The sequence below is a fragment of the Numenius arquata genome, chromosome 2 (genome assembly GCF_964106895.1).
Source record: "Numenius arquata chromosome 2, bNumArq3.hap1.1, whole genome shotgun sequence".
NCBI classification, from domain to species: Eukaryota; Metazoa; Chordata; class Aves; order Charadriiformes; family Scolopacidae; genus Numenius; species Numenius arquata.
This window is the reverse complement of record NC_133577.1, coordinates 48,379,703-48,404,756: the sequence shown is the minus strand read 5'-3', so window position 1 is coordinate 48,404,756 and position 25,054 is coordinate 48,379,703. Positions and strand designations below refer to the sequence as shown.

The 25,054-nt window shown below is 44.8% G+C and overlaps 1 protein-coding gene across 1 annotated transcript; it reads right to left on the bottom strand.

Moving 5' to 3' along the window:
• Positions 1 to 1,338: 1,338 nt before the first annotated feature.
• On the bottom strand, positions 1,339 to 24,512 carry CAPN14 (calpain 14). The gene is made up of 20 exons (XM_074169094.1): positions 24,282 to 24,512; positions 21,831 to 21,900; positions 20,751 to 20,869; positions 20,007 to 20,143; positions 18,724 to 18,898; positions 17,949 to 18,014; positions 16,461 to 16,546; positions 15,117 to 15,191; positions 13,976 to 14,139; positions 13,122 to 13,293; positions 10,212 to 10,421; positions 9,645 to 9,681; positions 8,710 to 8,772; positions 7,041 to 7,098; positions 5,432 to 5,496; positions 4,950 to 5,018; positions 4,769 to 4,847; positions 3,478 to 3,594; positions 2,740 to 2,795; positions 1,339 to 1,365 (listed from the first exon to the last, which is right to left on the bottom strand). Exons 1-20 carry the CDS (start codon positions 24,510 to 24,512, stop codon positions 1,339 to 1,341), a joined length of 2,076 nt encoding a protein of 691 aa, XP_074025195.1.
• Between the last annotated feature and the right edge of the window lie 542 nt (positions 24,513 to 25,054).

The following is a 25,054-nucleotide window of genomic DNA, read 5'->3' as shown; positions in this document are numbered from 1 at the left end:
TACGCGACGGGGTTTCTCTCTAAATATGCTTATGCTGTTGCACAGGCTTCAACGCAGTGGTAAGTGCATACCTGAGCTCAGTCTTTTACTCGTGTTTACATTCTTATCCACAATCCACCTCATTCCTGATTCTGATACGCAGTCTAAAAGGATATTTATGAGATTAAGCACCTAAGAAGTCACAAAAAGCCAGAGGGCAGGCTGCCTAAGCAAGCTTAATGTAACTCCTTCCTACAAAGGACAGAGTACGGTCTTTGATTAGATGTTCATTCCCATTGGAGCTGTTTCATTCAGCGCCCAGACCAGGCTCTGTACCGGAAAAGAGACACAATCATGCTGTCCATAGGAATAGAAAAAAACCATCAAAGCAGCGACCTGTAACAGGCACTTAGTGTGGAAATTTTAAGAGAGTGAAAAAGTATCCTACAGATCATTTAAAAGCACACACGCACACTCTCTCTCATCCTGCTTTATAAAAAGTAACTGACAAATAGAGAAATGTTTTACCAGACTGCACCTGCATCACGCTGCAGAGAACATCTATTCCCTGCCAATCTCCAGTGACTTAAAGACGATACGGGATCAGTTTCCTTTTCACTGGACTATACTTTTCAATCTGCAGAGAAAACCCACTCTTTCTCAAACAAATATGCAAACATCACAACCTCCATCCACAACAACAAGCTGGAGACCCATATCATTACTGGGTCAAATCAAGGTAGGTTCACTGACTTATAAAAACAAACGCTGACTTATAAAGCAAAAGAGATGGCTGGAATGCTTGCAAATCACCTTTCCAAGTCATGGCTAGGGCAGAGTGTTCATTCAGAGAGTCCCCGCCCTTTCTGCCCTACAAGTACACAGACTCCTGCCCTCTACCATGGGCCTGGCAGCTGCAGATCTGGGGGCTCCTCTCTGTTAGGTGAGAGGCCACTCACAGCAGGGACCGCCTCCCTCCCATCACCAAGCACAGCCTGTGCGCACCACCACAACATATGCCATCCCATAACAATAACAGTGCAATGTTAGCATTAAGTAGGTGACCCCCAATTACTCAGCCCCATGGTTGTCACACTGTGTGCCCGTAGTGGTTGGCATTCAGCAGTCTCTTCTCAGAAAGGTCGTCTAAAGTGAAATAGGACTCAAATACATTTATACCAAAACTTCAGTTCACCAAGTCCGTGGTCATTAGGTCAAGTCTGTTTGTGGGGAAGACTTTTCATACGAAGTAAATTGCAGGGCTGAGCCCAGTGAGTCCAGCATGCACAGGAAGTTGATACAAGGCAGCCTTTCTCATCCTGGTACAGGCCTGGTTGTCCCCTCTTCTAGAGCATTGCTTCAGGAATACAGTGTCATCATCATCCACTGTAAAATAATGGGGAAAGTAGGTTGAACTCATCCATCCCTGATGGTACCCCCAATAGTCACAACTGAACTGGACTATGGGGCATTGGAGATATTCTGTGTCCAGAAGGAGCAGAAGCTGGAATAGAATAGGATCAGACTCTGACAGAAATAGGAACAGACTATTTCAGTTGGAAGAGACCTGTGATGATCATCTAGTCCAACTGCCTGACCAATTTAGGGCTGCCCAAAATTAAAGCATGTTGTTAAGGGCATTGTCCAAGTGTCTCTTAAACACTGGCGGGCTTGGGGCGTCGACCAGCTCTCTAGGAAGGCTGCTCCAGTGTTTGACCACCCTCTCAGTAAAGAAATGCTTCCTAATGTCCAGTCTAAACCTCCCCTGATGCAGCTTTGAACCATTCACACGTGTTCTGTCACTGGATACCAGGAAGAAGAGCTCAGCACCCTGTAAAGAAGCTGTAGAGAACAATAAGGTCACCCCTCAGCCTCCTTTTGTCCAAACTACACAAGCCCCAAAACCTCAGCAGCTCCTCACAGGACATGCCTTCCAGCCCTTTCACCAGCTTTGTTGCCCTTATCTGGACACATTCAAGGACTTTCACATCCTTCTTAAATTCTGGAACCCAGAACTGTACACAGTACTCAAGGTGAGGCCACATCAATGCTAGATACAGTGGGATAATCCCCTCTTTTGACCAGCTGGTTATGCTGTTTGATGCATCCCAGGATGGGGTTTGCCCTCTTGGCTGCTAGGGCTCACTCCTGACCCATACTGAGCCTGTTGTCGACCAGCACCTCCAGATCCCTTTCTGCAGGGCTGCTTTCCAGCCACTCCTTTCCCAATTTATACTTGTACCCGGCATTTCGACTCGTTAAATTTCATCCCATTAATCATAGCCCAGGCCTCCAATTTATCTAGACACCTCTGCAAAGCCTCCTGTCCCTCAAGAGAACACCACTGGTGACAAGTTGCCAGCCAGATGTAGCCCCATTCACTACAATTTTTAAGAGACAGGTAGATGTAGTGCTTAGAGACATGGTTTAGTGGTGGTTGACAGTTGGACTAGATGATCTGAAAGGTCCCTTCCAACCTAGACAATTCTACAATTCTAACCCTTTGAGCTCTGCTCTTCAGCGCACTGTGAACCCACTCATCCCACAGCTGAACAACTTGTTCAAAAGGATGCTGTGAGGGACAGTATCAAAATCCTAGACACTATATTAAAGCACAAGACTTAGAGGCCTGAAGCTCCTTGTTTAACCTACTCTGTAAGTGATCAGGTAAAGATGCCTTTTCTAAGGCTACAGAGCAAAACGCGCAACATCACTTGCAATGAAGGAGCCTGCATTTGTCACTCAGGGAACGGGCTTTACCTCAGATTCCCGGAGATATATCCCTTTGCCATCTTGGGTTAAGTTGCGAAATGCCTCTGTGAAAGAAATAAATGAGGAGCATTAACTTGATAGCAAAGAGATCAACACCAGCCAAGACACCCTGTCCCAGGAAAAGCCTCAAAGGCAGAGTTTGTAGGCTATTCAGAAGTGTGTGTGAGCTTCTCTGTTCTGGAGCAGCTGAATAAAGACAGGTATGTTACTGTCTGTCCCTCCAGCTGTGACACCTCAAAATGCAAGCAGTCCCTACCTCACCCACTCCAGTTCTGGGATGCACAAAGTGTCTACAGCGTGAGCTCACAGTCTGAGTATCAGCTGTCTCATCATCACAACTGCAGTCCCACCAAAGGTATATCAAAAGCTCTCTTCTTCCTGGAAAAGGTATATTCCAAGGCTCTCTTCCTCCTGGAAAATGAGTATCTCCACCTGTAATTTGCCTATCTCTCCTACAGAAGGCTGGTGCAAACCTGCAGTGAGCTAAATCACTCTGATATGTACAACCTGAATGTCTGTAGAAAGAGGCTGGTGCAAAGGTAAAGAGAGAAAGAGCTTGATCTCCTCTATATCTGTCCCTTGCTTAAAATGGATGACTCTTGGTCTATTCAGAAACTCAATCCTTCTAATTTGACCTTGCCGCTGCCAGCTGGAGCAGCGTCAGAAGGGCCAGGGTTTAGGTGGGCAGCCCAGCTTCCCTGGCCAGCCACGTAGCACCAGCCTCACCTCCCATGATCTCCACTCGAAGCATGAAGCACACGAAGCTCTCAAAGCTGATCTTCAAGTCAGGATCACCATATCTGATTGCCATCAAATTACAGACTTCATTGCTGAGTGAAATGCCTTCATTAAAGGAAAAATAAAAAAAGGGGAAAATCAGAATAAGATGGCAACTCCCAGTTGCACACAGCTGAAAGCACACAGGGTCTGCACAGAGCTGTGAGCATGCACAACTGAGTGGCCTTCAGCCCTTCTCCAACAACTTTGTTTTTCAAACCTCCCCCCTAAGATTATCAAATATCAGCCAGCCCAAACTAGACCACTACATGGAGGTATCTCCTCCAAACTTAAAAGGGTTCAGATGTGTTCCCCTATACTCACACTCCTGCCATAGTTGGAATAAAATACCCCATGCGTAAAGGGTGCCCATGTGTATGAGGGTAATAACAGCAGCTGTGTTTAAGAGCAATATTCCACAAGAGGGTAGGAAAGGAGATGAAAAAGGAAACCCACAGGAAGCTCATACAGAAAGCATCAGTCCCCATGTCAAGCAGCATTTGCAAGGAATAAAAGTATTTTCCATTCATGGCCTGGGATTTTAGTTTGCTTTAGCAGAGGTCTGCCTGTTTCTCACTGTGCTTTCACCGGCTCAGATGAACCGGGTGAACCACACAGCAAAAAGAGGAGTAATATTTAAGATGTAAACCTGTGAAAGAAGCTGCAAGACTGAGCACCAGCCCCCACTCAAAGCCCAGTAACAGCAACAGAGGTTGGTCCAGTATTTGGACCCACAGGTAGAGTCTTCCATTTCCAGGTCAAGCTTCAGACATTATATTAGTTAAGTCTGGTGCTGGTATTGCCTCTGCACAAGTCCCGCGATTCCAGGTTCAGTCCCTGAGCTGTCATCTCCAGCAGAGGCAGCAATTTAATAGAAGCTAGATCTGGCCTCCCACATGTATCCACACAACCCCACACAGTCTTTTAAAATGAAATTAGCAATGAATAGGAAGGGATTTAAAAACTGGGTCTAAAATAGACAGACACTCTGCTTCAGAGAACTATCAGTACAAGACCACAAAGGGGCAAAGATTAAGTAGCCCATCTATAGCAAAATAATTTTCAGGTGTTTTCACCCAGCTAAAGAGGGAAGCAGAGATGGCTAAGTCCATACAGCCTATGATGTTTTCCTCTTCTCCTGGGCTCTATCTACAATTCTCAAGATGCTTCCCAGCCCTGGGCTTTTTCCAGCCTTTCTGAGAAGAAGGATGAGACTTGCCAAGATGTGCTGTGGGCTCACCTGTCTCCCGTACAGCTGCATGCAGTTCCACAAGGTCAAGTTTTCCTGATGTGCTAGTGTCTTTTTTCTGGAAAACTTCCTGGGGAGGGGAAAAAAAAGTTGTTAAAACCCCCCAAATCAACAGATGACACCAAAATTCTTGTGAGCAGGAAGATAATGCAAGGGAAAATTATTGTTATACCAAATAGAAAAGCAGCCTTTTCCACAGGACTCTGAATTCCTGGATACTCAGCGTGCCAGAGGCGTTCAGCTTTGTGAGTGAATTAAGGTTAGAACATCTCAATTAAACGTCAGAGAGCATCTCATTACATTAAAAAAAACCTCAAACAAACCAAAAACTCATAGGCACTCTAACATTCACAGAATTATAATATGAGGATAATTATTTCTGAGCCCACAAGCCTATCTATAGGCTTGATCCTCCTCCCACTAAAGTTAATGGAAACCTCACTGCTGATTTCAGAGGCAGCAGGAATCAACCCTTTCCCAAACCAATTCCACTCTGTCACAACTGAACTGTTGTTATGGAGGGTGAGAAGTTCAATAAGCAGGGCCATGTCCTGGTGGTAAAGAAATCACAGTAACACCCTGTCTGCCCTAAGAAATAATGCTCCAGTGAAGTATTATATGAGTCAGAAGTATCGCTCATGTGAAGTAGGATACATCCAGGAGTGCCAAGATACCCTGGCAGGCATCCAGACTGAAACTCAGGCGAAAATTCTGGAACTCTGGAGAGGGGAGGGAAAAAAAAAAAAAAAAAAAAAAAAAGAAATTGTTTTGAGGAGTTATTGAACATCTCAGAAAAATCAACTCTCACAAAATTCCCCCTCACTTGAGAGGGCTGAGGCCCCAAACCCTTTGTGAAACGTTACACCCACTTGAGAAGATGTATCATTTATGATGATAAAAATATGAGGCAACAGGATGGATTCTACTAGTCTCAGAAAATCCAATATGAGCTCCCTGCAGGCATGTAATACGGAATGAAATATGGTGCACTATCTCCAGCTATTAGAGAAAATGGAAGGAAAAGGACATCCAAAGCTGTAATCCCAAACAGAATTTACTGCATGACCTTGAGCAAAGTCACTTGACCTGAAGAGCTTTGGGGAGCAGCACCGAAGATTAATTGAAACCCTTGTGCTAAGCATCTCTCTCTCTCTTTCACAGACACACTGCCAGCTCTGTTAATATAATTAAAAGTACAGGCATCACTGAAAACATGATGCTGCATCAAAGCTTAGCATTCCTGGTTCATACCTAAGTTACATGAAGAGTAACAGAAACAGATTCTAATCTTACTGCAAATCACGATTATAGAGTGTCTGTTGACTTTCACTGAGCAAGGGACAGAACCATAACTCACCAATCCCTTCTCTGCAGAAAGTGAAGATTTTTTAATCTTGTAATAGCCCTGTTTAGTAAATATGAATCAAGTACTGTAATATTTTTAAATTAATGTCTTAAAATTGATCACTTATGAAAAATAAAGACTCTCTATTCAATATAGTCTTCTCGCAGATAAGACAGTGCCTGGTGGGTCACTTTGCAAAGACAGAAGAACTATCCTTGCCTACTTTTGTAAGAAAGGGAGCAATGACAAATTCAGATTAAGTGGAAAAGTCACCACATCAGTCTTTGTTCATCTTCTTTGTTGCCTACAATGGCTGGATGGTGTATTTTCTGTGCTGCACATCAGTTACCAGTGAAGAAACTGGGAAGGAAAACTGGATTCATCATTCTATCTGTGACTTCACTGCTGCTGTTCAGAGAAAACAGCCACTGCAATCATAGAATCACAGAATGATATGGGGTTGGAAGGGACCTCTGGAGATCATCTAGTCAAAGACCCTCTTGTCACCACATAGCTGCCTAACAGACCTAACTCTCTACACCTTCCAGTGCTGGTGCTGCTGAGACTGTGGTAGTGGCACAGGGTGAAATGAGAGACAGTTTCAGAGCCAAGGCTGAAGTCAAGCTGGGTTTGGAGGTCAAATTCAGAGTCCGCATCCACACACAGTATCTACACTTGCTCTTCATTCTTTCAGTTGTTGAAATTCGAACTAGAGTAGCTTCACTTATAAAATTTCTACTGGGTTGATTTACACCCCTGCAAATCCTTTCTCTCTGGAAATCTAACATAGCATCAGAAGAGTCAGTTCAGTCAGATTCAAGTCAGCTTCTCCTCCCAGAATTCAAGATACAGATACAGGAGCTGAGGCTTTTCTCTAAGAGGGTTTATTTTACAGAAACATTATTTCTCAACACTTACTTCTCCAAGATATATTATTCAGGATTCTCTGGAGCTGAACAGCATTTATTTCAGGATTCTGTGATAAGGAAGAGAATTTTTATTTTTTAAAGTATTAAATCACTTTTCTCCCTCTTTTGTTTTCCCAGCATGTCCCATCTACATTCTCTGCTTTTCTGGCCCCACTCCAGCCACTGTGAAAATCGATAAAAAAGACTCCCTTTGAATATGACAAGACTCTTAGCCTGCAAGAGCTGCAGTCTGCTCTGGGCTGTTCTTAGGGCTCCACACAGATCAATGCAGTGGTGCAGATTTACACTGAGCGAGGATCCAGACCGTTAACCTTTCAGCCCTGGTGCCATCTGTCCCATCAAGCACACTGTCAAGAGACCTGCTTCAAAAATTTCCCTTTTATCATTTACAAAAAAAAAAGATGGAAACTTTGTAATACTTCCTCCTCAAACTTTTCAAAGCAGAATCTTCCCCCCCTCCTTGTGATACTAAAGTTTACAGGTTTCTTAGAAACTGTGACATTTGTTTGTTTGGAGGATTTTTTTTAAATGTCACTCTTCAAAAATAAAAGCCTGTTTTCAGATCATTGAGGCGTGCCAGGGTAATGCATTGAGAAATGGCAGTATTGCTCACCTCTTTGTGTACTTGGGACTCCCGACCCAAGAAAAGGACCAGCACCTCGCAATTTCTAGCACACCCGAAAGACACACCATTCCCAAAATCAAAATCTTAACCAAGTAAATAAAAGCAAAAAGTAAAAGCATTGCTTGTTTTTAGTAACAGCTTCCATCGAAATATTGCTTTCAAATGTGTTTTTGTGAAAATGTTTGCCAAATACAGGGTATGCTGCTAAATAAATGCAGCCACCTTTGCTGAAAGGTGAAACACTTGCATCCTTCACCATAGTTTAGTGGGATCCCTGAAGGTCAACTCTGTCCCAAATCAGGCCAGAGAGATCATTAAAAAGAATCTCTCATGATAAGGATCATATTTCACTAGGAAAAGTAGTGGAAAAAAAGGAGGTGATTGGGACCCCGGTACTTACTTCACCTCTCAAAGCAAGTTAGCTGTCATAGAACTGTGATGAAGGATGTATGAGACAAGTGTCAATATTTCAGGGGGGGTTCTCTAACAGGCAACTTTCCCCAGTAAGTGTAAGAACACCCTCAAGGGTAAAATGGATTCATACAGCCCACCACTTTGTCCCAAATAAAAGTAACAGGAATTCATGCTTAGGGAGAGGACACAAGCCTGGTCAGCTTCTGTGGTCCATTCTCCTGTTTCCCTGGCACCCACACCTGTTGGAAAAGGGATCTTAAAGGGTCCATCCCTGCCTAGTCCTTTAGTACCTGTTTATGGACCTGCTGCCCATCAGTTTGTTAATACCTTTTGAGCCTGTTGATACCGTCACAATGTCCTGTGGCATTATGTTCCAGGCATTCACAGACTGCTGTGTAGAGAAGTCTGCCTGTCTCAATCCTAACATATTCCTAAGCTTTGTGATCAAAACTGCTGCATGGAATCAGCACTGTACACACAGCCCAATCTCCTGTGGCCCCTCATTGTTCCCCACGCTTCCACCTCCAGATCTCCCTTGAACATCCACATGCTTTCACTTTCACAGAGCTACAGAACAGCCCTGGAGGAGTTTACCCTGTGAGCTTATACACACACCTACCTGTTCAAAATGCTTTGTAAAGAAATCCTCCCAAATCTTGCCTTCATACCTATCAACGATTTCCTTTGAGAAAGGAAAATTTAAAAAAATAAAAATCATTGACTCAAGGGAAAAAAATAAACATCGCCATTCAAGACAGAGTTACTCAAGATGCTTTCCCAGAACTGCATTCTCATCCCCTGCCCTTCCACCTTTTCCCCTTTACTGCAATCAATACTACATCACAGCCCACTCTTAAGAGAGCTCCAAACCTCACAGAAATGCTATTTCTTGGAAAGAAATACTCAGATAGCACTCAGTCAGGAGAAACATTTCCCCTCTGCCAAGCTGTGCAACAACCAAGGATGAGGCTCACTCCGTGCCAATAAAAGAAAGAGAAGTTTGTCTGTCCTCTACACAGGAGAACAGAGGAGATGAAAGAAGGAACAGCCCTGTTTATGCCAGGGGAACAGACTATGCTATAAACTCCCTGGCACAAGTTGCAGACGTGCAGGCACTGCCATTGAGCTCAATTATTTTGAAAATAACCTATAGACCATTCATAGGAACAGTACTGCTCAGGTCCCATGACGTCTTCAAAACTTTCAAGGCATGAAAGGAGTGAGGAGAAGTACAAGAAAAGACCAGGAGTCTTCAAAAAGCTATGAATAGGGAAGAACTGCAGAACAAGTGAGATGGTGTCACTAAAAGAAGTTTGCAAAAAGGCAACTATGAAAGGCATCTAAAAATTTGCCCGTCCCCCACATCTGACTGTATCTGTCTGCACAGTCCAAAGAACTCCGCCTGTAAACTCAAGCTGCCCTTTGAAAAGTGCTGCCAACACAAACACTCACATTCTCAGTCAGCCTCTCCATAGGGCAGAGCAACAGGAAAAACCCAACAACCAGAGCTGAAGACTGAACTCCAGATCTCCCGTTCCCCTCATACTGACTTACCTTAGAGAGGATGAAACTGGTGTTCCCGCCCATTTCCCTGGAGATGAAGAAAAGCAGCCACATTGAGATAGCCCAGAGCTGTGTGTTTGTCTCATCACAGGTGGCATTGCCCATCCCCAGAAAGAGCCCCAACCCACTGTTGCAGTACATGTTTTTTTCCCCCAGTGTTAAAGCTGCAATCAGGGAAGCCTCGTGTCCATCCAGCTCCCCAAGGGCTGCTGGCATTTGAAGTCCCCAAAGCACCATTGCTGCACAAACAACCATCCTAGCATCGCCAGCAGGGTCTCCTGGCAAACTGATGGTGCATCAAAAACTGTTGTTCTTCTCCACAGGTCTCAAACATGAGCGTGCTGCAAGAACCCCTTGTGTGTAGCTCAACACTTCTTGAAAGGATAAGGCCAAAAGCAGCGCTTCAGCCACTGAGCACCCTAAAGTGGGAGAACCCCATAGCCAGCCTCTCCTTTTTGCAGAGTGAAGTGTTCATGCTGCCCCCCTTAGACTAGAAAGACTAGACCATCCCACCATCCCAGAGAATTAGGTGCTGGCAGAAGGGCAGCAACACCTCACCGAAGAACATGCTTCCTGGAGAAGACACGCAGGATGAATTCAGACTCCTGCTGAGGTTCCAGGGTGGATGGGACAATCACATAGACACCAGGCTCCAGATGGAAGTCATGAGTCACTTCCCGTTCATCAAGGAAGACCTGGTGCTTGTTCACAGGCTGATGTCGGGTGAAGAAAGCTGGGGGCAGCTTTCTGTTGCTTTCCTGGTACTGCTAAGGGAAGACACAGAGAAGAAATGAGTTCTGCACCAGCTGAACAAATGGACAAAAATCTTGTGGAGAATTCACATGCATGGCACAGCCTGCCTTCGCAACTCAGATTTTTTTTTTTTTTTTTTTACGGCATAAGCAGATAACGGGGCTCAAAGGACTCAGTCTCCTCCAAGGACATGGTAGTTCTGACTATGCACCATGCCTGCCCAGTACTAAAATGGCAAAGAACAGGGCTTCCTTCAACATCATCAGCAATATAATAGCACTTGCAAGGAGCAGCAGCAAGGACTGAGAGGAGAAGGGGCTTCTGTCAACCTAAGCTACTGCAGAAGTCATTTCTATGCTGGCAGAAATGACTGCAGGTGGGAACAGCTCTAGAGACCCCTCTTCGTGAGCCAGAACACCCCTCCTGTCCCGTGGGTACTGTTGCACTTTGTTCCCAGCTTGTCCTTTGCACCAGGGATCTGGCAGAAGAGGATTTTTCAGAGCAGCCGTGATCTGAGAATACTGTAGGAGCAGCCTAATCCCTAGCTCCGACTCCGTGCATGTGTCCTTGATCTGCCTGGCACTCTTGGCTCTTACAGATGTTTTGCTCTGCAGGCATTTTTCTGCAATAGGAGGATGGATAAAGTGTTGATCCAGGCAACACTGAGGTCATTTTTAATGCCACCAAGTGCCCAGTACACAAGCCAAATAAATAATCCTGCTAGCTAAGACCACTGTCACCTTCTGATCTTGGCTGTTCCTCAAAACATTTAGCCATTTTACTCTGCAGCCTCATAGTGAAGATGCTATTCTTCTTCCTTTGCCAGTATTTTTCTTACTAATAGAGCAATCTTTCTTCTGAAGGGTTCAGGGTTACTCCTCCTCATGCCCCTTATGTTAAATTCAAAGTTTTTATATTCCAGTCAATACTTTGTTGACTGTAGTTCGAATACCTTAGACACTCTCGGCTTGCCATCTCTCTGTATTGATCTCAGCAACCATTAAAGTCCTGGCTGCCACCATTCCCCCTTGGGTACGGCTCAGCAGTGTGCTAGGGGCACACTCAGACCCCCGCTGCCAGGAATTTTAACTCACTTGTAACTCTGATAGCGCCCAAAATAATTAAGTCAGGAAGGAGTGGCATCTTACTTCATGGTTACCATGCTGGAAGGACAAGAACTGGGAACACAATTGCGCTGCCCTGACCGTATATCCAAACTGGTTCTTTGCCAGCCCAGATTCGAAGGGACTCTCATTTAAGAGGTGTTCTGAGTAGTAACAGAGTAGAAGATATGCCCTTTAAAGATAAAAGGAGCTAAACCTTTCCCTGTTTTAAATAGCCCTCTGAGGTCAGGGCCAAAATTGAGACTTACATCAGGGTTTAACTTCCAGGGCCCTTTCTCAGGTCCCAAAGGCTCCTGGCTAAAGAAAATGCTAAAAATACAACTGGCCTGAGGAAGCTGAAAACACCTGTAGCATCAGCTCCAGAGCATCCCCAGCCAGGAAGGCTTCTGAGGTCCCCAGGAGATCCCTGACTTGTATGGGACACCAGCTCTGCTCCTACCTCATCCCAAGACCAGGAGGCAGCAGAAAGGTGGCTCTGGCTCCCCTGAGAGCTGCAGCAAGTCCAGCTCAGACACAGCCAAGGAGTGGGGCACCATCCCACAATTGTAGCAAGGACAATGAGCTAAACACTGATGTGCAATTTTAACACCTTTGAAGACCCAGTGCAGAAGCTGAACAATTAATGCCCCTTTTTAAGGCCAGCGAGCCCTCCTGATACAGCTGATCTTCAGAAGAGTCAGTAAATAGGTCTGCACTAATAGTGACTTACCGTGGTGCCTCACTGAACTCAAATACACAGTTATTAACTGTCAGCCAAGGAACAAAGGCAAACACAACACTTTCCAAGTTGTCAAAACAGCTGCAGCAGCCCAGGTCCCCCAAGCAGACAGCCAGCAGCCATGACAAGGGACTCACCTGTAGGTCCACCTGCAGGAAGAAGAGAAACAGAGCATCTGTCAGATGGGGACCACTGGATCTCACACGACGGACATATCGTCACTGGGAAGCAGCTACATACATTCAGCTGGGGTCTTTGCCTTCAGAAACCTCAGCCCCTCTGAAAACCCTTCCCCACAGAAATCTCTCCATAACTGTGCAAACTCACAACAGCAACAAGAGCTGTGCCTCTGCTCAAGAGAGGAGAGTAGCCCTGCAAGGCACTCGGATAAGTAGCGAAATGGGGTGAAGAGGGGAACTCTCACTCCTTCTAGTGATATCCACTTACCCCTGGATACACAGGGAACTAGCAGGATTTACACACGGGCAGCTGCCATGTCTAAGAACAGTTCTCAAGCACAATTTTACCATGGTTGGAAATAACCTGAGGGCAGTGCTCCCCCTGCCCCAAAGTAAAGGGGCTCCTGACACCCTCTCCCAGCTCTGGCACATACTCTCAGATAGGGCTAAATAAAGCCCGGTGTGCTCTGAAGCAAGAAGCATTTCTCACTGGTCGGCAGGCTGACGCACAGCATGTCAGAGAGGTAGCAAGTGGGGCACAGAGCCTGAGGGAGCCTGAGGAGACTGGTCACAGGCAAGGAGAAAAGAACACAGATCACCCCTCGCACAGTAAAACTCTTGGTCTGCAAAACTCTACAACTTACAGAGGCTGAATTTTTTCCTATTTGGTGAGAGCAAGAAAGGTAAAGAAATCCTTTGCACCTTGTAGAGTGAAAATCCAATGAAGAGGTGAGGAGCTCGGTTCCGGTGTTTGCTGCTGTGTTTCTGCATCAGGGATATAACCACATTGCAGGAACCCAGGCTTTTCTTACTGTCTTCAACTGGTAAAACATTCAGCCAGTACTGAGGGTTCATCCAAAAGGTGCCTAAGCAAAACAAGAAAGACATTTTGCTGTCATTTTCCATCACAAAATTGGTTGCCAGATTCCCACGTGATTGGACTGAACAGGCCACAGGTTGTCTGGACATCCAGACCCCATAAGTACTTGATCTCAGGGTGCAGTTTACAAGTTTAGCGGTGCAACGACTAGGTAAGACAGAAGGAAAACCCAGAAATAGGGAACTACATTTCCACTAACCTGCAAATAAGAGTTCATTTTGTTTATAAATGTATCGCTATTCCTCTATCACCTCCAGTGTACGGAGCTGGACTTCACACCCCACCTGCTCTACTTACAGAAGGGTTGAGCCTCTGCATTTCTCATTCACTTCACTTAAAACACCACTACCTGGAAGTGCTGAAGACACAAACTTTAACAGGTAAGTTTAATGCCCCAAAGAAGGTCAGTGTTGGCAATCAATCCTAAGGCCTTGCAACTCACTTCATGCCATAACCAGCCCACTGCCCTACATTTGCAAGCGATGCAGCTTCTGTGATAGCAGAAGCCAGTCAAAGCCTTTCAGCTGCTTATTTCTGATGTTTGTGAAGAGGGCTAAGCAGGAAGAGCACATTTCTGTTGTCATTTTTGTGTTAACAGGTATAAGCTGCCGGTAACTGAGTCCATAGAGCATTGTTACCCCAGAGTCATCCAAAAGAACACCCCTCACCATTGCAGAATCTCAGACTTCCTCTTGCTGTACTTCCTTTAACCCATCTCCCACTCTTCAGGGAGTACATCCACTTCTTCCCATCTTCCTGGCTCATCAGGTCTGGAGTTAATTTACAGATCATCAGATCTACAAAATGAATCTTAAAATCTTGCAGAGACATCCTGGGAAAAGAGTGCCAAGAGACATCTCGTCAGCAGTTTAGTTTAGTCCATATGGCTTATAAAACGAAAAGGAAAGGGAGCAGGGAACTTCGAAGCTGCACCATTCCGTGTTACATATGGTAATGCTCATATTTTATTAGGCAGTAAAGAAGAGAGCGTCTGCTCCAACAGCAGCATCTAGCAGTAGCAAATGCACGACGAAAATTTCAGCAAAGGATAGCAGCACAGAGATTAAAATAATATTGCCACCAAAAGGACCACAGTGAAATGACACGGGCGACAACATTGCCACCTCGTGGCAGAACCTGTGAAGAACCCATGAACAAATAAGGCAAGCAAGAGCTTCCCAAAGCTATCTTAAAAATAAAAGGCAGGACAAAAGCTCCTGAAAGCTGCCCACGTCTCCAGCAGCCCTGGGAGACCTGGTAGTGTCCTGCTTCTCCCTCACTCCTGCCATTGAAGAACAGGGCATCTCTTCCGTGTCAGCACTGCTACTGCTTCTCACACAATCAGAGAAGAGGAGCAAGAAAGCAAACTCCAGTACCTAAAGGGAGCCTACAGGAGCGATAGGGAGGGACCCTTGATCAGGGAGTGGAGCGACAGGATGAGGGGGAACAGTTTTAAACTGAAAGAGGGAAGATTTAGATTAGATATTAGGAAGAAATTCTTTCCTGTGAGGGTGGTGAGACACTGGAACAGGTTGCCCAGAGAAGCTGTGGCTGCCCCATCCCTGGAGGTGTTCAAGGCCAGGCTGGATGGGGCTTTGAGCAACCTGTTCTAGTGGGAGGTGTCCCTGCCCATGGGAGGGGGGTTGGAACTGGATGATCTTTAAAATCCCTTCCAACTCTATTTTATAAGTGTGAGCTGTTATAAAGCAGATCACATAGGCCTCAATCTATGATTTATGTGGCAATGTGCTGCTTCATCTCCAGCCCGAGCTACTGGCAGAGAGAAGAGAGGCAAGACTGTACCATTACCAGAATTCTCCATCCTCCTTCTTTTTCCTCAGCAAAATCTTCTCCTTCGGGCTCAGCAGCTCCCATTTGTAAGAGCTGAGGGCAAAAACACAAGGTGACTAACCAAATGTAGTCTCAAATTCAAGGCAGAGTACATAGCTTTCCTTTATAAAAACAGGCCAAATCCCTGTCCCCACATATCTCCACATTTATCGCCTACTAAACACAAGCCCTCTATCCTTCAGCCACAGGAGACTCTCCACAAGCGCTCTGGGTCCCATGAGATGTAGCTAAACAGCTCCAGTTTTCTCCAGCAGAAGCCAGAAATGCTCCATTTCCATCAGCCAGTCCATTCACTTGCACACACAGCTTTAAGTACTTAAAGTATAAAACTCTAGACCTGTTTTGTTGGTTAATCTTCTGTCAAAGGAGACGTAATAGGAAGAGTGTTTGGCATAATGAATGAATGACTAGGACAGCACAAGAGGCAGCTGGGAGTCGTTTAAAAGGCAGGCCTACAGTATGGTGCTCATTATGCTCTTCAACAGGAACAGCTGGTATGTTGTCATTATGTGACAGACACGCATCAGAGAAGTTACTGCTCTGCAGACAAGGTGAAAGTCACTCATTCCAAACACCTCCCTGTGCCCTTCCTGCCTCCTGATCCCCAAGCCTCAGCAAATAGGGTCTGTACAGGGAATGAAGTGACATTTGGAAGGGAGGAACATGCTCTGCTTCAAAGAGGAACAGGACACAAGTCTATGGTTGCCCGTGGTCTAGAATACAAACCACTGTCTTTCATGGATTCCAATCAAAACATTCAAGGCAGATGCAAATATAGGTCCCATTTACCTCACTAGTTGCTTCCTCTGATCTCACACCCAATTGTTTCCCCAAACAGACAGGAGGGAGGACTCCTTCGCAGCCCACCAACTCCAACACTTTGCAGCCTGTGGAGGACTTTACATGGTCCCTCCTGCAATAAAGGGCTGTGTGCCCTGAAACATGCTGTTTCTTTTGAGCCTCCTGCACAGCTATCTGTCACTTTGCACACTACCCAGATGACAGCAATGTGGTCAGTGTCCGATGTTGATATCCCGTTTCCTCTGGCATTCGTGAATGGAAAAGCAGAATTGAGCATGTTGAATCTGCATGTGTGAAGGGAGCCCAACTACGTGAGCACTATCTGCTGGAGAAATACAAATCTCTCCAGTCATTGCTTTGACACCAGAGGGTCTGTGCAAGCAACTGTTACTTACCTTAATGCTGCTCTCAGTACTAATTTATGCCTGAAGGTGGCAGCATCTTTCCTCCAAGAAACCTCTCCTCACACTTAGCATCAGCTCTTCCAGTTTTTAAACTCACCTGTCACTCCAGTCTCCTTTCCATTCAATTCTTCCCCACGGATTTCTCAGTCTCACTAGGTTTTCTGGCCCATATTGACAGGTCACCTGCAGAAAACAGTAACACTGTGCTTACCAAGGTCTCAGCATTTCTCATCTGGAGAAATATATGTTTATATCATCCGTATAAAGATTTTGATTGTTCTCGCAGATTCCAGCAAGTATGATGATAAATATCTATGAACGTGCAACTCCAAATGCCAGCACAGAGATTAAGATGCTTTATCTTTCCTTCTATGACTGAAACCAGAGACCTCACAGATTCCTAATTTGGAATTGACCTAAATTGGCTTGAGCATAAATTCCTCCTCCTTTCCAACATCTGCTCATTTTGTGCTTATGTCGGGGCAGGACTGTGCTACTACAAAAGCTAAGTCCTACCCCAGTGTGATGGCACAGCACAATGCAGCCCATGGGGTGACCACGTAGGTTAGTGCCTCCTGAACTGGGATGCCATGGGATGGAGAAAAGGGAGCCAGGCCGACCAGGGGCTTTGTTGGCAGCATACAGCAGAACAGCTTCCTTCACATCGGCTCCACGTGCTCGGTCAGTCCCTGTCTCCTGGCTGGCTCTTCATCCCATCAGAGAAGCCAGGCTGACAGACATCTCGCTGATACAGTCCATACCTCAAACCCTCCTGCTGTGTGTGGGAGACACAGGCATGCATCATGCAGCTCATAGTATCTCCTCCAGCTTTCCTACTATCTCTTGCAGAGGTACTGAATGTGCTTTCACCCACATCTATATCACACACCCAAAGCCCCACAAAGTCCTTGTCCAACCTCAAAAGGAGGTTAACAAGGATGGCAAAGATAGCAAGCCATCATTCCAGGAGGAGAAAGCTTGAGTTTTCTCCCGCTCCCCTACTATTTTACTGTCCCATACCTCTAGATAGATACATCTTCAGGGGATTCCTAATGATACTTCTGCAGGTCAATAGGGTCCACCTGGTATTCTCTGCACAGATGACCAATTTGTTTCCCCTGCTTTAGCCTTGATTCACATTTCCATAGGCAGTTTGTCGTGTTTTGGCCCTTGTATTCAATAATGTTTACTACTCTATGGCCTCTCCTCTGAAGTCAGAGGAAGGCTTTTTACCCCAAGCAGGGTCCAGCTCATCCTTCCAGCATGCCCAAAGGCCAGTCCTTTCCTCCTTAACAGCTAAGATGCGTTTGTAGGCGATACTCTCAGCAGAGCCCTATGAATCACTCCCACCCTTAGAAATACGCTGATTTATAACCATTGTCCTTTACATCAAGGTCACAATACTACAACGGACACGCTTGAAAGTGAATCTTTACAAAGCACACAGTCCCTTTTAGCCTTAGACTAAGACAAAAGCATTAGGGGAGGAGATACCATAGTGGCCCTGATTAAAGGTTGAACCTATGACAGCAATAAAAATTGCTGACACCCAAACCTGGACCCAAGACATTAGGGCTAGTCTTACCTTTCTAATACCAGTTACTGTGTAGGCATGGCCAGCAACAAGCCCATTCTTCAGCACCTTTGTTGCCTGTATACAAGGAAGAGAAACAGAAGGAAAATAAACCTTTTATTCTCTCCATACTCACACAGCAGACTCATACCAATACCAGAGACCTGTATAAGCAATGACTCTCAAAGAGAGAATGGTTTGAACTAAAAAAAAAAAAAAAAAAAAGTCTAAGTTCCTAACAGCCATATTTTGCAGTATGCTTGGAATTGGAAGGTTGATTGGGAATGTCCCTTCCTAAATTGGGGATCTTTGGCTAGAGATCATTTCACTTTTAAAAAGTCCAGGAGGTTAGGTTTTGATTTTCAGAATAGTAGGTATTCCCAACAGCTAAAGTGTTAGCATAAGGCTTGGAAGCCAAGACTTGAATTCCCGTTCTAAGCTACACACCTATCTTAGCTATAAGCTTATTCCATGAGTCTCTGTGACTCACTGCACCATCTGTAAAAACGGAAAACTTATTTAACAAAAAAGGGAAAATGCAGTAGCTCTTTATTTAATAGAGGTTCTTTCATAGATAAACCAGTTCCTAAATGTAACAACAGAGAACTGAGAGTAGCACAGAATCAGTCCACGTGAAAAAGTTTAACACGAAGAACATAATCTCTACAGAAAGTCACATGTGGCAGCTTTGATACTTTTTGAGTCACAATGACTGGCTGAGCAGAGGGAAACAGGTCTGGAAAGGCTTTTAGTTGTGGAAGCCATTTGATGTCACTCCAAGTCTCACCCCTAAATGTGTCTGACAGCCCATGAGAGATCTGCTGTAGGTTGCTCTTGTCAGGATGTCCCACAGATCTGGAGGGGCTGCTGCAAGCTCGATCCTTATATTAACACCACCTGTAAAATCTACCAAGGCTTCTGAAACTTGCCCAATCTGCAGATCTTCATAGGAGCCGTAGAGTCTAGCAAAAAATACATCAATATATTCTTGGGGTTATAGTCACAGAGGATAGGTTGAGAACAGCATGCCAATGAAAACATACAATAAAAGTTTGCAAAAGGAAAGCTGTAACTGATGTTTAATTTTAGGGGAATCTTTGGCATTTAGGAAGAGAGGAATCTAGCAAATTGCCTCCAAGATTGGCAATAGTCTGAAAGGAACTCTTCACTCAGTCATCTCTCCCTGCACAGTAGTGAGAACATACCCATCACTACTTCTTTGAGAACTCTGCCTTAGCAAATGTTGCCTGAATTTATCCCCAGACACTGTGCTGTATCTAAGATATAGTGCCTTGAGAGGCACACTGTCTTGAGAGCTTAGTCTCCAATCTGATTTTCTTTACCGTTGCAGTGCAACTTTCTCTGATCTTTTTGTTCTAATGCTGACACCAAACAAAAATAACTGAACTTTCTCTCCTTCGCTGTGATCTTTCTCTCAATGTTAACTAGAATTTTTCCCTGCTCTGCAGAGATTATTTCAGCTCAATATTAACAAACTCCAGCACATTGCTTTCTTCTTAGTCCTGATAAACCACTCTAGACAAACACCCTGGAGAAAGCCACTACTCTCACCATGCCATGTGACTTGTTAAATGCCTCACTTTGGGGAACCCAAGAGCAGGAACTTCTAGCAAAACCAAAGTACAATGCTTCAGCAGACCCCCAAATTGAAACTCCTTGGAGGTTTCTCAAACTGATAATACATCAAAGGAGGCAACAGAAATCATTCATCTTTGAAAATCCCTATCTGTGGCCTTCCACTCCTCTGCAGTATTTACAAGGAAGGCATCACCCTAGCCAATACACTCCAAACAGCGATAACACTCAGAGAAAAATTCATATTTTCAGGCCTACTCCTAAACTCTTGGATTTAAATTCAAGGGCCTGGATTGATAACAGCTACTGCAGCGGCAGCTTTTACTGTCTAATAATAGAAAGATGAAAACCATTTACTACACTCCCAGCGTGGCAAGGTCTAGGAGATGCATTTATAAACAAGAACAAACTGTGTAGGCACCAACCAGCATATTTTAGAGAGACTATTTGCTTAACTTGGAATGAGTCACTTACTTAGCATATGCCTTCTCCAGAAGGGCTCCCCAGAACACGTTCTTATAGACTGAGGAAACAAAGACCAGCTCCCCCGCCTCATTCACCGGCAGGAGATCATCAACCACCACATCAACCCATTCACCGAACTGCCAGAACTGTCAGAGGAAAGGAATGAGCTGAAGTTTTTCTTAGGAGGGACCTCAACAACAGGAAAGACAAGATAGCTTAGCTGTGGGCACAGGAGGAGCTGCCCTGGAGGGAGGTCAGTGGGATGGGCTGAGTCACTCACAGACCCAACTCCTCAGCTCCACCCTACCAGAGGAGAAAACAAAGCATGTATTAGGTGTAAAAAGTTACTAAGCAGGGAAATTAAGTACAGCTGGGCTTCTGCAGAAGGAATTCCTAACTGCAGGGTAGCAGAGTCCCATCAAGAGCTGGGCAAAAGGGTAGAAGGTTGGAGCAGATGTGCCCAGGTCCTGCTGACTGTTGCCATCATGGAAGAAGACTTTTGTCTAGATTAAAATATGGGTAGTGCACAGCTGGCGAGAAGGGCCAAGAGGAGGTATATCCTCAGACTGGCTTGTAGTTGATCCACTGCCTGCACTGCTTTGTGGGAGGGGTGACAGGCTACTCTCCAGGCTAGGATACCCTCTGGCCACTTGGCCCTGGCCAAAGGGAACCGCGTACAAATTATCTAAGGCTGTGACACAAAACATGACAGGGTTTCCAAAGACCTCCTGCATTCTGGGGGAGCAGATGTACCCGGAAGTGGAAAATGCCAGCGTATGTCCTCTCAAAGCTCTGGTTTTGTGGCACAACTGCAGCCAAGATGTCCTGGTGGAACGTCAGGGCTTCCAGGGCCGCCAGGAACCAGCAGTTCTCTGCACCAAGACAAACGGACACATGAAGTTGGCTGAAAAGCGAAGTTGTCAGCCAAGTTCAGGAACGCCACCAAGATCCTAGCAGAAGAGCTGTTGTACTAATGTCTTTACAATTATAACAAATTATACACAGAAAATAAGATAACCCAGACGTGTGCTTTACTTAACCAAACCATGATTGGTTTATAATTATTCACTCATGATCTTTTAATTTGGATACTCTTTGGTTAAATAAGAAATGTAGCAAGAAATAGCTCTCAATGGAAACATTCTGTGTCTTTACTGACATTATGTGGGAGTTTCTCCGTTCTCTGTAAAGGCACACTTGAAAAAAAAACCAAACACTTCTCGGTTTTACTTCAAAACATTAACTTTTCAGAAGAGAAACAAAATTTCCAATGGATCTCACATTCAAGACTGTATTTATCAGTCTTTCTGTTTAAGGGCTTAAAGCACTTAAAATTAATGTAGTCCTGCCCCTACTTGTTTTGCAGATGACAATATATCCTTTTACTTTAGGTAACACAGGCATAAAAATTATTTTTCTAACTGCAAAGCTGGGAAGAGAACACACACTAAGCCTTAGGTACAAAGATAGCAAAAGTCTCAGATTTCTGTGCTTCTGTGGTCGCTGTTCAATTGTCAAGTAGCAACATTACAGACCAGTAAGAGCTCAGGATCACTTCCTATGGCAGTATTATCATGCACAGAAGCAACACAAAAAGTGGCAATTTCAGCTTGTGGAGACACCTCTAACCCCTCAAATGCCACCTTAAAGCTTGCCTGGTTTTTTACTGAGCCTATCCCATCTTAATGATTGCTTTATCCACACCATATCAAGTAAAGAGATAAGGATATGCACACCTTCTATTTCTATGCCAAGTTTTATGCAGTTAAATTCCACACAAAATGTTATCTTGCATAAGAATACTTAGATATTTATACAATGGAGGTTCCTTACCTACCAATCCTTGACAGAGATCAAGTTGCTTTCTGTTTGCAGCATAAAATACCGGACTTCTGTGCAAAGCCTGGGAAACACACAACCAAAAAGAAAAAAGGAATACAGTCAAGTCAGTGACATGAGCTGGTTTAGCTTGAAGTCAAGGACTTTCCGAATGCAGAGCTGCAATCTTGTAAAATGGGAAATCCAGCAAGTTCCTAGTCTGAGATGTCAAAAACCTCATGGATACGTGACAAAAAACACTCCTTCTGCCTGTTCAAAGCTTTCAAAAAACTTAGGTTCCCTTTGTCCCAGCAGACATTGTTCTGGTTCAGGTATAACTCTTATTACCGTGTGCTCTGGCTAACCTGACACAAGCCTGGGCACACATTTGTGCTTGCTCTACACTGAATTTGGTCTCCAACAAAAGCTCAGATGCATCACCATGGGTCTCCACAAACACCTCGCTGAGAAGATAACCCTTCAGACCTGCTCATCCACAATTACTGATGAGTTTCAGCCAAAAGAGGCTACAATAGCACATCATGACTGCTCAAACTTCCAGCTAACCTGGCTGATGCCTCCATGATTTGACTCACAACCAAGCTACAGACTAACTGATGGCTGCTACACCAAGTTCCTGTTGCTGTGACAGGACTGGGTCTGTGAATAATTGCTCAGAGAGAAATTACATTGTTATTTTTTCCTCTCTCAAGTGCCTCTGGGGTCAAATTAATAACCTAAGTGTCAAACTTACGTTTCACTCTAATGACCCACAAATTGTTCCAGCTAATTTTCACACTGTTGGCTTCCCCTTCAGGCAATAGCAGAGAAACAGCAAACCCTCCGAAGGCAGTTAGAGCAATTAGACACCAACTCCTATCCTTGGTGAATTTGGGCGTTCAGTTTGCAGGCCATCAGTCATAGATGCAGCAAGCCAAAAGCCTGCAGGCTGAATGGCAGAATATCAGTTTCCTCTGCAGCACAGCGACTGTAGGATGCACAGCATCCATCCTCAGAGAGCCTTTGCTGGGCTAATGGCAGCCTTCTTCATCAGGGAGTTCTAGAGCAGCAGAGGGTGGACTGAGAGACATAGGTTTCAAGTCCATTCCAAGAACTCTGGGGTGGGGGGACACCTGAAGGGCTTTGTAGAGGCCAGGACTCATGTTGACCCTTCCCTCCCAAATGCTGATATAGCAGTGCCCAGCACAACACAGCTCAGGCTCCTGAGGACTGCGCTCTTCCTCTGTCTGCAGATCCTGACAACACAAACCATCGACCAAATTGCATACGAAACTCTGAGAACCAGGGCTGCTAATCCCAAGCTCTACTGCACAATTTGCAAAGGTGCCTTTACTTTACCAGTGATTTTCATGAGTTTTGCAGAAACTCAGCCGTTCTAAGAAATTGGTTAAATCTGACAAAATATGACAGCTAGAAAAAAAACTTCGTTAGGAGATGTTATCTGCTATTATTTAGCAGAATTCCCTTACAGACATAGTAACGTAAGGAATCAGTGCTACTAAAATTCTCAGATAATTCTATACATTGCTTTCAGGAAGACCTGATGTCAATATGTTGCTCAGTGGCTCAGTAAGGACAGAACTGCCATTGCTAGTAACAGGCCAGAGCTAACAGGCCTTATCTAACTGGGCCAGTCGCCTGTCCTGGCCTCCTAGACTTGTTATCCATTTGTTTTGAGAACTTGCCCTGGGACCAGTGCTCAGTACCAGGTGTCTCTTGTTGTGATGTTCAGTTTAAGCACAGAATACCAGCAAAGGCCTTGGAAATACAGACACAAGTAGAAAACAGAGGTCCCAGAACTAAAAACAACTCACTGATTGATGGTCAATTACTGATCGTGGCAGAAGCTCAACCTTGAGAGCTGGGAAAAGACTGCTTTTAAATACAATAAAGAATAGACTTAATAGTTAAGCAGGAAAAAAACAGCCCAGCAAGACGATAAGGCACCTGCCGCTGACAGGGAAAGTATCAGCCTCCAGCATCACAACAGTATATGGTCCATGGGAGAGGGGTCAAAGGTTAACGACTGTCTAGACACTCAGAAATCTTCTAAAAGTTCAAGATCTTGAATTCCAGGGAGAGGGAACATCACCATGAGAACTGTTATCATGGAATGAAGGTGGGATCATCAGAGTTGTGAGCTCCAAGGACACCAGCTCCCCTCGCTCCCTTCACCTGCTCTCCCTGCCTGCTCCCAGCATTACTGGATATAAAGTGAGTGAATCTGGTTATGATTGTGGGCAACAAATGCTTCAAAGACAATTATGTCACTCCATGTAACCCCAGCTTCCAAAATGACAGCTCATACAGTAAGTGTAATCTATGGAGGTATTAAGTCACACCTAAATTAAAGCCTAAGAGCAGTCTGCTCAATGCTAGCGCTATTTGCTGGCTATCAGCTGTAATCCTCCTCTTAAATTAGAGTATTCACTGAAAGTCACTTACATGTGGCCTCTTCCACTGTACATTTCGAGGTAGTTTCTTTAGCAGTGCTCCCGTTCCAATAGAGCTGATGTGAGCAGGGAAGTTGTCATCTGTGAACAAGCTTTTATTCTTCAAGCACGTCTCCAGCAAGGCCTGGTAGTTCTGCTGGATGGGTGGGGTGTGTTTTTGAAAGATACTCCTGCCTAAAGGCACAGGGGACTTCTTTTTTTTCAAGCACGGCAGAAAAGGCATGGCGATGTCTACAATAAAGCCTGGATAACTTTTTCCACCGAGGAGCCAGCAGGGATCTCACCCGGCACAGTCCTGCTGGAAACTCCTTGTTTCTTGGGATGAGGTGTGTCTTCTCTAGAAGAATTCCTGAACATTAAAACAAGCGTAAAAAGTCAATTTAATAATTACTTTTAAAATTTTCTCTTTAGCTAAGGGGGTTAGAGGTGGCACTCCCAGGAGAAATGGGGGACCCATCCGATTCTAATCTAGCACCTATCGCTGCATTTTCAAGGCTTTACACTCACTGTAGATCCATGTGAAAGCAAAATGAGTGACCCCATTGACTTTTACTCAGACTTTGAAGCCATAGACATGGCTATTCTCAGTCTCCCTCTGAACTATTTTAGGCTCTCCAGGATATTTTCATAACATGCTGCAACATGAATGACAGTCATTATTCAATCACGTTCTGGCATGTGGTTATTTCCCCTCCCAAAAAAAAAAGAAAAATATCAAGATAAACCAAAGGCTAATAGAAAAATGGAATACATTAGGTGTTACAA

Coding starts and splice junctions, on each gene's coding strand:
- CAPN14 (XM_074169094.1), bottom strand. CDS start 24,512: ATGCCTTTTCTGCCGTGCTTGAAAAAAAAGAAGTCCCCTGTGCCTTTA. Junction 18,015..18,723: donor GCTGTCAGACACATTTAGGG/GTGAGACTTGGA, acceptor CCTTGTATACAG/GCAACAAAGGTGCTGAAGAA. Junction 10,422..13,121: donor TCACTCTACAAGGTGCAAAG/GATTTCTTTACC, acceptor TGTCTTCCCTTA/GCAGTACCAGGAAAGCAACA.